The sequence below is a fragment of the Polistes canadensis genome, unplaced genomic scaffold (assembly GCF_001313835.1).
Source record: "Polistes canadensis isolate GaletaPanama2010 unplaced genomic scaffold, ASM131383v1 scaffold_69, whole genome shotgun sequence".
Classification (NCBI taxonomy): domain Eukaryota; kingdom Metazoa; phylum Arthropoda; class Insecta; order Hymenoptera; family Vespidae; genus Polistes; species Polistes canadensis.
Genome location: NW_014569616.1, coordinates 432,987 through 446,335, shown reverse-complemented (window position 1 = coordinate 446,335; position 13,349 = coordinate 432,987). Strand labels below are relative to the sequence as shown.

The 13,349-nt window shown below is 30.4% G+C and overlaps 1 protein-coding gene across 9 annotated transcripts in view; it reads right to left on the bottom strand.

Moving 5' to 3' along the window:
• Positions 1-1,166: 1,166 nt before the first annotated feature.
• LOC106786239 (tropomodulin-1) overlaps positions 1,167-13,349 on the bottom strand; it is a 62,478-nt gene continuing 50,295 nt past the window's right edge. For 2 of the 9 annotated variants that reach the window (XM_014747392.1, XM_014747398.1), the window contains exons 2-10: positions 8,779-8,931; positions 8,435-8,602; positions 8,227-8,353; positions 7,924-8,144; positions 7,678-7,832; positions 7,495-7,591; positions 7,236-7,383; positions 5,613-5,734; positions 1,189-1,243 (exon numbers count right to left, since the gene is read on the bottom strand). In XM_014747392.1, the coding sequence (XP_014602878.1) occupies positions 5,631-5,734; positions 7,236-7,383; positions 7,495-7,591; positions 7,678-7,832; positions 7,924-8,144; positions 8,227-8,353; positions 8,435-8,602; positions 8,779-8,931 (1,173 nt within the window). In that variant the 3' untranslated portion in view covers positions 1,189-1,243; positions 5,613-5,630. Of the gene's footprint in view, positions 1,244-3,926; positions 4,007-5,612; positions 5,735-6,422; positions 6,530-7,235; positions 7,384-7,494; positions 7,592-7,677; positions 7,833-7,923; positions 8,145-8,226; positions 8,354-8,434; positions 8,603-8,778; positions 8,932-9,294; positions 9,490-9,570; positions 10,008-13,349 lie in introns of those variants that run through there. The other 7 variants (XM_014747401.1, XM_014747399.1, XM_014747397.1 and 4 more) reach the window with 7 other exon arrangements.

Below are 13,349 nucleotides of genomic sequence, written 5' to 3'. Positions count from 1 at the left end.
GAAAAAAAACTAACTAACATAAGTGCAATAAAAGTAACGGGATTTCTTTCGCGTACTTCCCGGACGAGAACTTTTTCGCTTAAACTCAGTTACCTTTTTTTTTTTTTTTTCTTTTTTTTTTCTTTTTTTTCAACAACGTATATACTCTGCCGAGTAATAGAAGAAATTCACACAAAAAAAAATATATATATAAAGATCAAAATAACGAAGAAAAAGATTAATTCGAGAAATAATGGGAGGGGGGGCGGAATAACGAATGAGAATAAAAAAACGCGAAATCTATTTATGCGAATTTTCGTAGAAAACAACTAAAATATTTAAAAAAAAGAAAAAAAAAAAAGGAAACTCTCGAAAAATAAATCTGTATATTTTGTTTTTTTTTTAACCGAAGAATTATTTGTCAAAGAGAGAGAGAGAGAGAGAGAGAGAGAGAGAGAGAAAAAAAAATGAAAAAGAAATAAAATAAAAAGTGGGGGGGGAAATGTTGAACCGTCGCCAAAAATAATATCGAATTATTCCGCGCAATCCCTTGCGTTAAGCGCTCGTGCAGTAAATAATTCGACGGACATTTTTTCAGTTTCTTTTTCTTTTTTCTTAGATATAATAATTTTAAAAATAAAACAAGCTTCGAGAGAGAAAGAGAAAGAAAGAGAAAGCAAGCAAGGCAACGGAGAAATTCGATTCGAATAAAGCGTAGTAGTATTAGTAATAGTAGTAGTAGTAGTAGTGGGGGTAGTAGCTTACTTTCGTTTGTTTTTCTGCAACCCTTAACAACCCTTTCGTTATACTAGCGATCGCTATTCATTTTGATCGAATCGCAACGAAAAGGGTTAAACAACAAAGCGTGTTAGAAATAAATATTTATGCAAGATGTTGGATGCGAATATAATAAAAAAAATATAATAAGATAGCAGAAAAAAAAAAAAAAGAAGACGGGAATGAATGGGAATTGTTTCGAATGATATATAAATACAAAAATATTTAAAAAAAAAAAAAAAATAATAAGATAGCAGAAAAAAAAAAAAGAAGGCGGGAATGAATGGGAATTGTTTCGAATGATATCTAAATACAAAATTATACACATAATATATATATATATATGTATATATGTATATATATATGTAATGAATAAATATATATATCTATATCTATATTTATATTTATATATATATATTTACAAAATAATACCTAGGCGAACGCCACTCGCGTTAAGATGTCGCCACCCCGAGCCGGGACTGCCGTACTGCAACAGACACCCGAAACACTGTCATCAAATGCGCCCTTTTAGCAACGCTTTTATTATATTAGAAGAAGAAGAAGATAAAAAAAAGTCAAAAATAAACAAAGATAGAAAATATTCTTTACCGAAGCGATGCATCTCGGTAAAGATATTTTTCTTTTTTTTTTTTGGTTTTTTTGGTTTTTTTTTTTTTTTAATGCAGAAAATAATGCAAAACACATCGGCAACTAATATCTACCCTTCTGTTTTTTTTCTTTTTTGTTTCCTTTTTTTTTTATTTTATTTTATTTCGAGACGAGACGTATTTTAATTTTTTCTTTTTTATTTTTTTTTACAAGATTTCTTCTTATTTTTTTTTTTCTTAAATTTTATTTCGTCTTTCTCGTAACGAGTAGAAATTAGATAGCACGATGTACTCCCATTGTTTTGGAAACTCTGCTAATGTTTGTTAGTTGACATGCCGTGAAATGCAGAAAAAGTCAGACCATACCTCGAAATCTTTTTTTCTTTCTTTCTTTCTCTCTTTTTTTTTTTTTCTATAAATTCGATCATTTTAACATTTTTTGATATGTCATTATAACGGATATATACATGCTATTATATTTAATATAACTTTCTATCTTTTTATATGAAATAATTATATTCTAAAATCGTTGTATAATCGGCTGTTCCGCTTGTTGAATATTGTCGTATAGTACGATTAAAAAAAAAAAAAAAAAAAAAAGAAAAAAAAAAAGAAAAAAATAAGAATAGAAAGAAAAATTTCGAGATGGTTTTTATAAGTATTCTCGCTTTTTTTCCTCCCTTTATTTTCACAATTTTTGTTAGTAGAATATAAAAAAAAAAAAAATAACAAATACACACAACAACCAACCAATTAGATTATCGGTGAGTCTCGAAAAAGTAAAAACGCGAGTCAGGCTTATATGGAGAGTCAATATGTTAACGTAAATTATTGAGGTAAACTTGGGAATATATATAAGTGTGTGTGTGTGTATGTGTATGTTAAATTGGGCATATTAAAAGATAGGAAAAGGGAGTGGGTGGGGAAAGAAATTGTTTAAATTGGGAATATATTTGATTGGTCGAGTGTATACATTATAGACAAGTATTACAAAAAAAATAAATAAATAAAAAACCGACAACCCTTCCCCCGCGTGAAAAAAGTGTAAGTTATTGGCTCGTTCAGTATCCCCGATGCAGATAGGCCACGTGTAAACAAGCTGGTTTTTTGTTTTTTATAATACACATATATACAATCAAAGAATAGTAGTTCAATTGAAGCTACAATTTTGTTATAATATTGTTATAATAAACAAAATATTTGACGGATATTTAAAAATACGAATTAAATTAACCGCCCCTCCCCCTTGACGTGTAGAATAACGTTTGAAAGATATCAAGATAAAAAATATAAAATATAAATATATATTTTATAAATATATATTTATAAATATAAATATTTGATACATTTATTTAATTATTGTTAATTAACGTTATATAAATATTTGATTCATTTATTTAATTATTGTTAATTAACGTTATATATATCAAATCTGATTTTAAATGTTATATAATAATGGGAAAAATTTCAAAATAAAAATATTCCGTTTCTAAGCTTGCAACAGCAGCACCATCATCATCATAACCGTTCGATTGATGCAAAATCAAATTAAATAAAATATCTTTTGTATGGATTTAATTCAATTTTACTTGTATGTGTCAAGGGGGGAGGGCTTAAAAAAGAGAGATGAAAATCGTTTGACGAAAAAAAAAAAAAAAAACACCACGTTTAATTATTGGTCAACAGCCGTATAATTATAATTTTCTTCTTAGAAATGCTTCACTTGGACAAATTAACGAAATGACGTCATCATGCGAAAAATATTTCCATGTTAATTAACAACGTGTCACGTCTTCATTTTCCCACGTGTCTTGTGGATGTAGGTAACACATCAAAAACTTGTCCGAAGTTTATAGTTCGCGTGGCAATAGTTGTAGTAGTGGTAGTAGTGTTAATAGTATTGGTGATGGTGATGGTGGTGGTAGTAGTGGTGATGGAAAAGGTGTTGGTACGAGTTACTTCCGGTGATTTGAGTTTCCAAATTGCCCGACAAATTTCAACGACTTACATTGTTAGACCTACGTCGACCATTTTTTTTTAAATCTGTTTTTTTTTTTTCTTATTTTTTTCTTCCTCGCAAATTCTTTTATTACTTTGTTGTTCTCTTTTTTTGTATACAAATATATTTTATATATGTATATGTTCAAAAAAATTACATATTACGTACTCACAAACCAAAAGCATTTTGTTAATTAAGCTATCGAAAACTATCAACAGCATTTATTATTATATTGCATAAATAAGATAAACGGCAGATTTATAAACCACTTTGTATTATAATAACAATTTAATTCTTTCACATATAATTAAGGATACACATACGTGCAAAAAGCACGTACCCTCCCTCCCCACATATGAACAATAAGAGTCGTAAAAATGTCATGATAATAATTTCGTTAATAAAATTTCTAATAAAAAACTAATATAAGAGATTGAAATGCAAATTAGTTTATAACAATACCGTTTATCCTGTACAAAGAGATAGAAAAAAAAAAAAAAAGAAAATCTATAGATAGGCGCAGCCCACTCTGCCGATTCAACTAGCAAACAGTAGGCAGCTACCTTTCATTGAATCAAGGCAGGTTTCCTGTGGTTCATGTTAAAGAATCTGAACTGTAGCCGCAGCGTTAGGTCTTTCCGTACTGTTGGGAAAGAATAATAAATGTCGTAAGTATTTATCGCAGTTTTTTTTTCAACGACTCACAACATTGTATCAATTGTTTTTTTTTTTTTTTTTTTTAATGTCTTCTCTATAATGGAAATTGTATCATGTATGTATGTATGTATGTATGTATGTAGGTAGGTAGGTATGCGTGTGTGACTGCTGCTTGATGTGTGGGTGGCATCGGCATATATATATGTATGTACAAGTCATTTATTTTTATTATGTGTTTTTGTGTATTACGTTTGATTCACCTAATTTCGTATATATGTATATATACATTTACTTTTTTTTTTTTTTATTGTCAAGAGTTAAAGGAGAATATGAATAATTTTCAAATGATTAATATAATTAATTAATCGTTATTAATTAATTATACAAATGTGTCACGAATTATGCCTTTCCTAAAGTTATTCTCTCATTTTTAAATCGAATCTCTTTTTTTGATTGTAATTAAATATTCTCGTGTTTTATTTTTGTTTAAAACTTTAGAAGATAAAAAAGATTATATAGATATACGTTGTTGTAATATGTATTTCGGTGTACTTTGAAAAAAAAAAAAAAAAAAAAAAAAATATTCTCTTCAGAATATAAACACCTGTATATATTCCTGAAAAATATTAATTATATAAGAGACACACGTTTTCCATGTACCTGGAGAAAAGGATCGAATTATCAACGTAATTTATTATTATTGAAAAAGAAAAAAAAAGAAAAAAAAAAGAAATCCTTGAAGTTTATCCTAATTCGATAAAGTCTTAGCGTGCAGTCGATTATTTAATTTGTGCGTTTCCGTCAATAGCATAGAAGATAATAGAGAAACTGTAATTTAGTGCGAGCAACTAAATATAATAAATTAAAAAATAAATCAAAGTTTGATAAAAGTGTAAAAGAGAATAATGGTGGTGATCGATCATGCGAGATATGGAGGTGATGCGTGAAAAATGGATTTTGTTAGTTTGCCGCCACGTGTGTTTTAGTTAAGAACAATTGTTTCCTAATTGGAAGAACAATCTCGACAAATGTAATATAATATAATTATATCGATTTGAACAATAACAATAACATTTTAAATACAACCAAAAAAAAAATATGAACACTTTACTCTCAAGATGCATATAAAAGTGCATACGGAAATAATAACAAACTTGCAAGAGAGGAACAAATATACAAAAATAATATAAAACTCAAGGAAATATTATTTTTTATTTTTTCTACTATTTTCGATAAATCTCTCTAAAAAAGAAAAAAAAAAAAAAAAAAAAAAAAAAAAGAAAAAATCTTACACAATTAATTGTTCATTATAAAAAAATCGAAGATATGCATTAATTCGCAGCATTCGGGAATAATTAAAATCTTGCGTTTAAATTTGATTTTTTTCTCCCCACCCCCCCATAAAAATTCGATGCAATCCGGGATATTAAAATACATAAACAAAATATCGACAAGGGTGGACTGGGGGGGGGGGGACGGAGTCAAATAAAAACGAAGGGAGTGGAGGAAAAAAAAAATAATAAAAAATAAAAAAAAAACAAAGAAGATTTTTTTTTTTTTTTCGTTTTGAATTGTAATTTTTCTTTACTCACTGCGCCGTGTTCAGCGCGCTAGGCTCGATTTTTTCGATCATCTAAATGAAGAACGGTGAACGTGTCACGACCCACACCGATTGCTACGACCTTTGCGCGTTCCATAGGTTCCACACGACAGACTGGCATGACAAATATATTTTTATTAAATATAAGCGAGGATGTTGTGTGTGAAACTTGTCATTTTGTCTTTTTTTTTATTTTTTTGTTGTTGTTGTTGAGAGAAAACGGACTTTTTTTTCGAATTTTCAATTCAATGGGATGATACCATCCCTAACACACGCGACGTAAATGAATTTTACCCAAATATATTGATAACTATGATATAAATATATATATGTATATATTTCATCCACCGTTCGCGGATTAATTTTCGATTGTTTCCCTGTGAAATGATTTTATGATTAAGCGAGATGAATGATGATGATGATATGAATTTGTCAAATAAAATAATAAAAATATATATAAAAACAAAAAAATAATATATTTTAAATAAAAGCGGTGCAACTGTTTGATTCGAACGGATGATAATGATAATACGTGTGACCGACATGCGAAAAAGGATGAAAGAAAATATGGTTTTAAGATTTTGACCTAGAATATTGAAGTAACAAATTATTATGAATTTTCATTGAGATTGTTGTTCAAGTATGTATAAGTGTAACGAATTTTATATATCTTTTTTTTTTTTTTTTTCCTATATGTATAATAATTGAAAACATAAGCAACGAGAATATACAATAGTTAGTCAACCTCACTCTGTGTATTGAGTGTGAGAGGCGTATAAATTAAAATTATTTGCATTTTTGTATAATCATCTCTCTACTAAGGCCAAAACACAAGAAACCACAATAACGTAATATAATAATCCATACCAAATAGTGTATAATCAGTACACGCTAATCTTCGGTTCTTTGCTAAAAGTTAAACAGAATTGTTTAAGATTGATTATTTGTTTTTATTTTTTTTGGTTCTGAGTAGAAAAGAAAAAACAAAAATATAAATCTAGGTACAATATCTTTGGTAAGAAATGGTAGTAGGTTTTGTTTGAACACGATTTGATGAGGGTAGAGGGTACACTCTGGGGGTATCATAATTACCTCAATGCCACTAACTAGAAAAATAATGAATGATAATATAGCGGGATGATTGGATGAATAGTGATTTGCTAATAAAGCGCTACGTGAGACTATGAAGCAGATTAAAAAGGCTTAGAAGCATTTCGTCATATAGTCTCCATTGTTCCTCATACAATTGCTCCCATCTAAACGAAAACATCAATAACTCATTTTGTATAACGTTGCAATCAAAAACTTTTGTTCTGATATATATATATATATATATATCTAATTTGTAATTAATTAATTAATTTATATAATGACTGCACTCCGCAACACATTTGATATTATATATAAAATGAATACAATTAAAATGATATAATAATCTAGAAAAATAATACTTTCGAAGTATAATAATGCTAGAAAAATGATACGATTATCCTGCAATTGATGGTAGAAAAATTTGTCAGACACGTTGGTGTTTGATCGTCGATACGAGAATTTCATTAAAATTAACAAATAGTAATTATTTGAAATATAATTTGTGCGATATTAATTTACTTACTCCTATCGATGTTACGTTGTAAATGTGCAGCCACGCGATGTCTGGCATCGTTGAACTCGAAATGAAGTCCGAGTCGTAATAACGTTGGATTTTGTTCGACCAATTGTGTGATTTCCATTTCAATTTTGTTACCCAAAACTTGTGATCTCTAAGAAAATGAAAATACAATAAATTAGATGATGAAATTTATGATATATTTCGAACATTTTTATAATTTATTATATACAATTATATATATATATCTATATTCTAATCTTACCTGATTAGAACATCGAAATTCTTCGATCGATTTGGTTTTTAAAAGGGCTCTAATGAGCCTAACTATCACAAGTGGGCTTATGAAATTTGTCTCCACGCTAAAACATGTAAACAAACAAATTATGAATGATTTTGAAATATATCATTACGACTAATATTTATTTAATTCAGGCATAGCACTAACTTTAATACTCTAAGCGTAGAGTTTTTCTCCATGGCATCTGCCAACCTTTGGGCCGTTTTGTCGTTAAGTCCAACATTTGTTAAACTCAAAGACTCGAGATGGGTATTTCCTTCTAATCCTTCGAACAACTGGATAAATTTCTCGTCCGAGATATTCTGTAACACGTATAAGACGAACATAAATTCGATATTAACGTAATATTAATGAAATAAATAATCGAATATCGTTCGTATTTCAAATACTAACTTTAATATTATTCCAGTTTAATTCGGTTAGCTTAGGATCGTCATCTCTAACTTGTTTGATAGTTGCATCAACGTCCGTATCATTAGGCGGTTCCATTGGGTAAGGTTTTGGTTGACTAGCTTTTGTCACTCCATCCCATCCCAATCCAACAGGCTGTCCAGAATTTAATAAAGATGCGTGATATTGATCCTGGTTCATCATAGAGTGGAACCCAAGAATGGCTGCATAAATGCACATCAATTTTATAAAAACATTTTATATATTTGATAAATTTAATTGTATACGCTGTTATATTGTATTTACCTGCAAGATCAATAATTTCTTCTTGAGACGCATTTGACAATGCTTGTTCGTATTCTTCGCCAAGATCTATCGCAATTTGCTCATCCACTTCTTTTTCTTTCGCGCTGTCCTGAGCAGGTGGGATCCACTGCGATAATACAAATTTTTATGTAGATTTTGTATATACAATCCGTAGTTTTATGATATATATAATTATTGTAAATCTTACTTTTTTTCCTCTAATAACTCCAGGTACATAGGGTTTTAATTCTGGTCTATCCGGTGTTTCCAAAGCTTGTTTGTTAATGTGTTCGATGAGTTTCTTTCGGTTAAGAGGACCCGTCGGGCTCTTGTCGCACTCATAGCTGCAACGCTGTGATGGAGGCATAAAACTGTCCTAAAAAATAATATACATTTATTAATAGTCTTAAATTGCATATCCATGCGTAGACAGACGCATGTGCAGAGAGTGTAAGATTACAATTTAATAATAAAAAAAAGAACTGATATAATAACGCATGCAAAAGAAATGATTAATATTGTTTAACACCATAAGAAATCTTTAGATCTTACATCTGGATCGACTTCCTTGGCAAGTATATTAATTTCTTCAGGTGTTAACTGCGCCAGCAATTCATCGACATCGACATCTTCATATTCGCTTAAATCCTTGCCATATAGCTTAGCGGCTGTTGTCATGGTGGTTGTTTTGGTTGACGCAGAAGTCTGTAAATGATCCCATGGTCGTTGGTCGACTACTGAATATTTTCGTGACATGTTTATCTTATCGCGGTTGTGAAAACTAATAATAATTATCTATCACTGTCAATACATTCAAAGCGATGACTTTTTTAAAAACAGGAATAATAAACCATTAAACAATTTGTTTTTTTGTTTTTTTCAATCAATTAAGATGAGTCACGTTCCAATAACTGACTTATTAAATGATAATAGAAGAAAAAAAAAACAAGATATTAGAGTCAGATACAGGAGAATATCAATAAGATAATATTTTCCTTGAACACAAGTAAAATGAATATAAATATATTTATAAGAGATGTGGGATGACAGTAGAGGTTGCAAACGAACGAGAAACTAAACGGTAAGGTTGTCCGTGATCGAATGTCCGATGTATCGACAATTAGAATTTAAATTCGGCAAATGTCCAATACGGCTGATGCCCTTTGACCCAAATAATTCCGGATCGATTTTCATTGACAAGTTGGCTGCCAATTTGGCAGTAGGTATAGGAGAACCGAACGATACGTGTTGTACGTTTTAGTATCGCGGAAGGAACTAACATATATGCATAGATAGTAAATATATATATATATATATGTGTGTATATGTATATATGCAACTTACGATCGTTTGAATTTCTTACGATCCGTGGCCGAATACTAATTGGTATTTTCCGCTATGATATCACGATGTGAATTTACTCGTGAGGGAAAAAAAAAACCTCGCCCACTATAGTCACGATAAACGTACAACTTCACTGACCAGTATAGTCCAACGTTTGTGGATGATGCTTGCGGCAGCGCCCTTTGACGCTTACACTTTATTTATGCTAACAACCTATACTCTAACCATTCAACGAGAATACAACGAAAATGATCATAACTTTTTTCTTATTTTATTCTCGATACTATTATATTCGATATCTTACTAAATTTAAATTTTATTTCAATTATATGGATTTATTTGACTATATATCAAATTCGATTTGATCTATTTAACGAAATAATTTTGATAACCAATGAATAATACAATGGTCGATATTATAAAATGGTTGATGGCAGATGAGTTAAGACAAATGGACTATAGTGGACGCGCTCGGTTCATGGAGAAAGTTTCTGCGCATTACCCCATTGCGCAGGTATCGACACTATTTTATCGTTGATATTCATTGGCGGGAATTTCAAATCACCTTACCGCGGAAATACTTCGAATCTTTCGAATAATTTTCGTTCCAAGAGTAATTATATATATATATCTTTTGAAATAATAAATAATTTATCATACAGAGAAAGAATATAATCATGTGAAAGTAATTATATAACACATCCGGTCAATGAATGATATCTCACGAATAATTAAAATTAACTTCCTATCGATTATTATCATACACGAGTTATTTGATTTCAAGAGAGAAATATAACGGTGCGTCTATTCTTTTTTATTCGCAATCAGTAAAAATTATCAAGGTCAAGGCAAGACAAATTACGTTTCTCTTTTTAAAAAGGAATTTACATTTTCTTTTTTTTTTGTATACTTGGCACAACATATTTTACATATAAAAAGTGTGACATTTTATTAGAAAGCTAAAAATACAATTGGATATTATTAATTTGTAAAATATTTGAGTAAAAAATTGGAGTATTACGGTAAAGTGTTATATCATATTTAATTGTTAGAAAAACTAGTTCTTTTGTTTCCGCATTCAAAATTCTGTTAGAAGCGCGCCATTAAATTTTTTTTTTTATTATTTTGTCGAGACCGACCCTGAATCGTGGAAAGAGAGCGAAATTTAGATTAACCAGGAGCGGTCGTCGGCGCGTCGTTTCTCCTTCGTCGAAGCTATAGCTGTCGTCGTAGCCTCGCTTTGACATAATCGGCCTGATAAATCGATGCTTCTTCAAGGTCAGCTCACAAATACACGATTCAACGAAAGAGAAAAGAAGAGAAGAGAAGAGAAGATAAAAAATAAAAAGAAAGGAAGAACGAATAAGGGTGAGCGTCGTCACATGGTTGGTGGTGTTGATTATGATTGGGGGAAAAAAAAAGAAGTGGGGAAAAAACTAGTGAACTTAGATTCAGGCCTGTTTCTATATATCAAAGGACCCTGTACGAAAAACGAAGGGTTAATACAATTTATAATTATTTTAAATATATCAAAATATATCATTTTTTGAGATCGATTAACATAATCAAATCAAATACGAACAATACTTATGTTAATAAATATGAATTAATATGATAATGAAAGAAAAAAGAAAATAATTAATTTGAATTTTGTAGGTTTTAACGAGACATTGTGCGACGACGACAGTTATTTGTTGGACGCCCATGAATACGATCCTGAGCTTAGATTATACTTTTGTATTATTTGTCATTGTATATATCTTTCTATTTATTTGGGGGGTTTCCACCGGTTGTGGGCCGCGGTTTTGATTAGATGAGAGCTCTCGTCGTTTTGTAGCAGTACTAGCGGCGACAGTATCAAAAATAGCTCGAAGCCTCTCTGCAGGCTGGCACATTACCAACAGTCTATACTTGGACATCACCGCGCCATGATTATTTATAGCGAGCACGAGCGCGGCCACTGGCCGCGCTCGCGAACTAACTAGCCGACACCGAACAACCATCCACCACCGGACCGCCGCCCGTGACCTAGGCCCGCATTAATAATGACTACATCCCTGTCCACTTTCAATTTTACTTTCCCGCCTAATTCAAATACCACCGTTCCGTAACTAACGTCACGCCTTTCCTTACCCCCTCTTTTTCACCAACGATACAATTTTTCTTTTTCTTTTCTTTTTGTTTTTTTTTGCAATTTCTTAACCCGTCCTTATTTTCTATTCTAATATTGTATTCGTGAAAATTATAATTTTTTTGCTTATCTTTTGAATAGAACGCTTGTGAGAGATAGAATTTGAACTCGTGGCATAATTTTGGCGCGAGTATCTTCTCGTTCTATAAGAATTCAAATCATCGAATTGTTAACGACTATTTTATGGATCGGTTGTCTTTTTTTTTGTTAATATGGACAATGATTTTAACAAATAAATTCAAGTTAAATTGTAATAGTTTACATTTGTAATTTATTTTCAATCATATATCTTTTCGAATAACACATTAAATTTATAATTTCTCTTAAGCGAGACATTTAAGTTTCGGTCAAAGTCTTCCTACTTCCTACAAAACATTATTCCATCGAATGCCAAGAAAGGAACAGAGGAAACGTCTTGGTATAATTACTGTGTAGCAACTTTTTGGACGAGTTTCAAGAACCAAACCACCGTTCTTTGTTTTCGTTATTAATAGTTAAACGTAAAGTAAACCTCGGATGACGATGCGACCGAGGGATGATAATTAATTTCTTTTTTCTTCTTCTTCTTCTTCTTCTTTTTTTCTCTCTCTTTCTTCTTTTAAACGAGAGAGAGAAAGAGAGAGAGAGAGAGAGACGTCTGCTTTCTTCGAAATCTATCAATAAACATCAACCGTTACCGTTGCCGTACAATTCGAAATGAATATTATTTAAAACCCTAATTTCTCTTTCTTATTTAAAATCATTTTCAATTTTATGCAAAACTCGTTGATCTGTAAAAAATTAATTTTCCGGAACTCTCGGCCGAGGAATAAAGAAAAGAAAAGAAAAGAATAGAAAATAATATAATATTTATTAGATGAAATTATATTATAAGTATGCGTGTAATTAAATACCGAAACTTGTTAATCAGTTTTCCGATGAAGATTTACAGATTTCATTTAAGAAAGTAAGAGCATCGGTATATATATATATTATAATACCTTTCTTAAACGCTCGCTCTTATAGAAAGTCTTGTACAAACAAGGAAGGAATATAACACATATTTTTATTTATTTATTTATGTGCATGTTGAATCCGACGGTAGTCGGATCTTCGGAATCCGCAACATTTACACGTCAAGAGAGAAAGAGAAAGAGAGAAAGATCAGACGTTTTTCACGTTAGAAAGGCAAAGAATTTGTGTTCACGCGATACCACACCACCACCCGTCTGCGCTTTTTTCAATTTACGTGCTGTTATTATATTATTTATAAAAAAGAATGCGAATAAAGATTCTTTTTCTTTTCTCTTTTTTTTTTTGCAACGCAAATACCGAACGCGTATATATGAAAATATTCGACATTTTTTTCCCGAACAAATAATTAAAATTTCTATTACAACACTGGTCAAACATTTTTTTTCGAACAAATGCTTCTTTTTTTTTCTCTCTCTCTCTCTCTCTCTCTCTCTACGTTCTGAGAAAGAACAAAAATTAGCCTAGAAAGAAACAAAAAAAAAAGAAAGAAAAAAGAGTAAAATTGAATTTTAAATTAAAATCCCGAATAACTTTTGCTCCAACAAATATCAAATACTTTTTAACTAAAATGTTA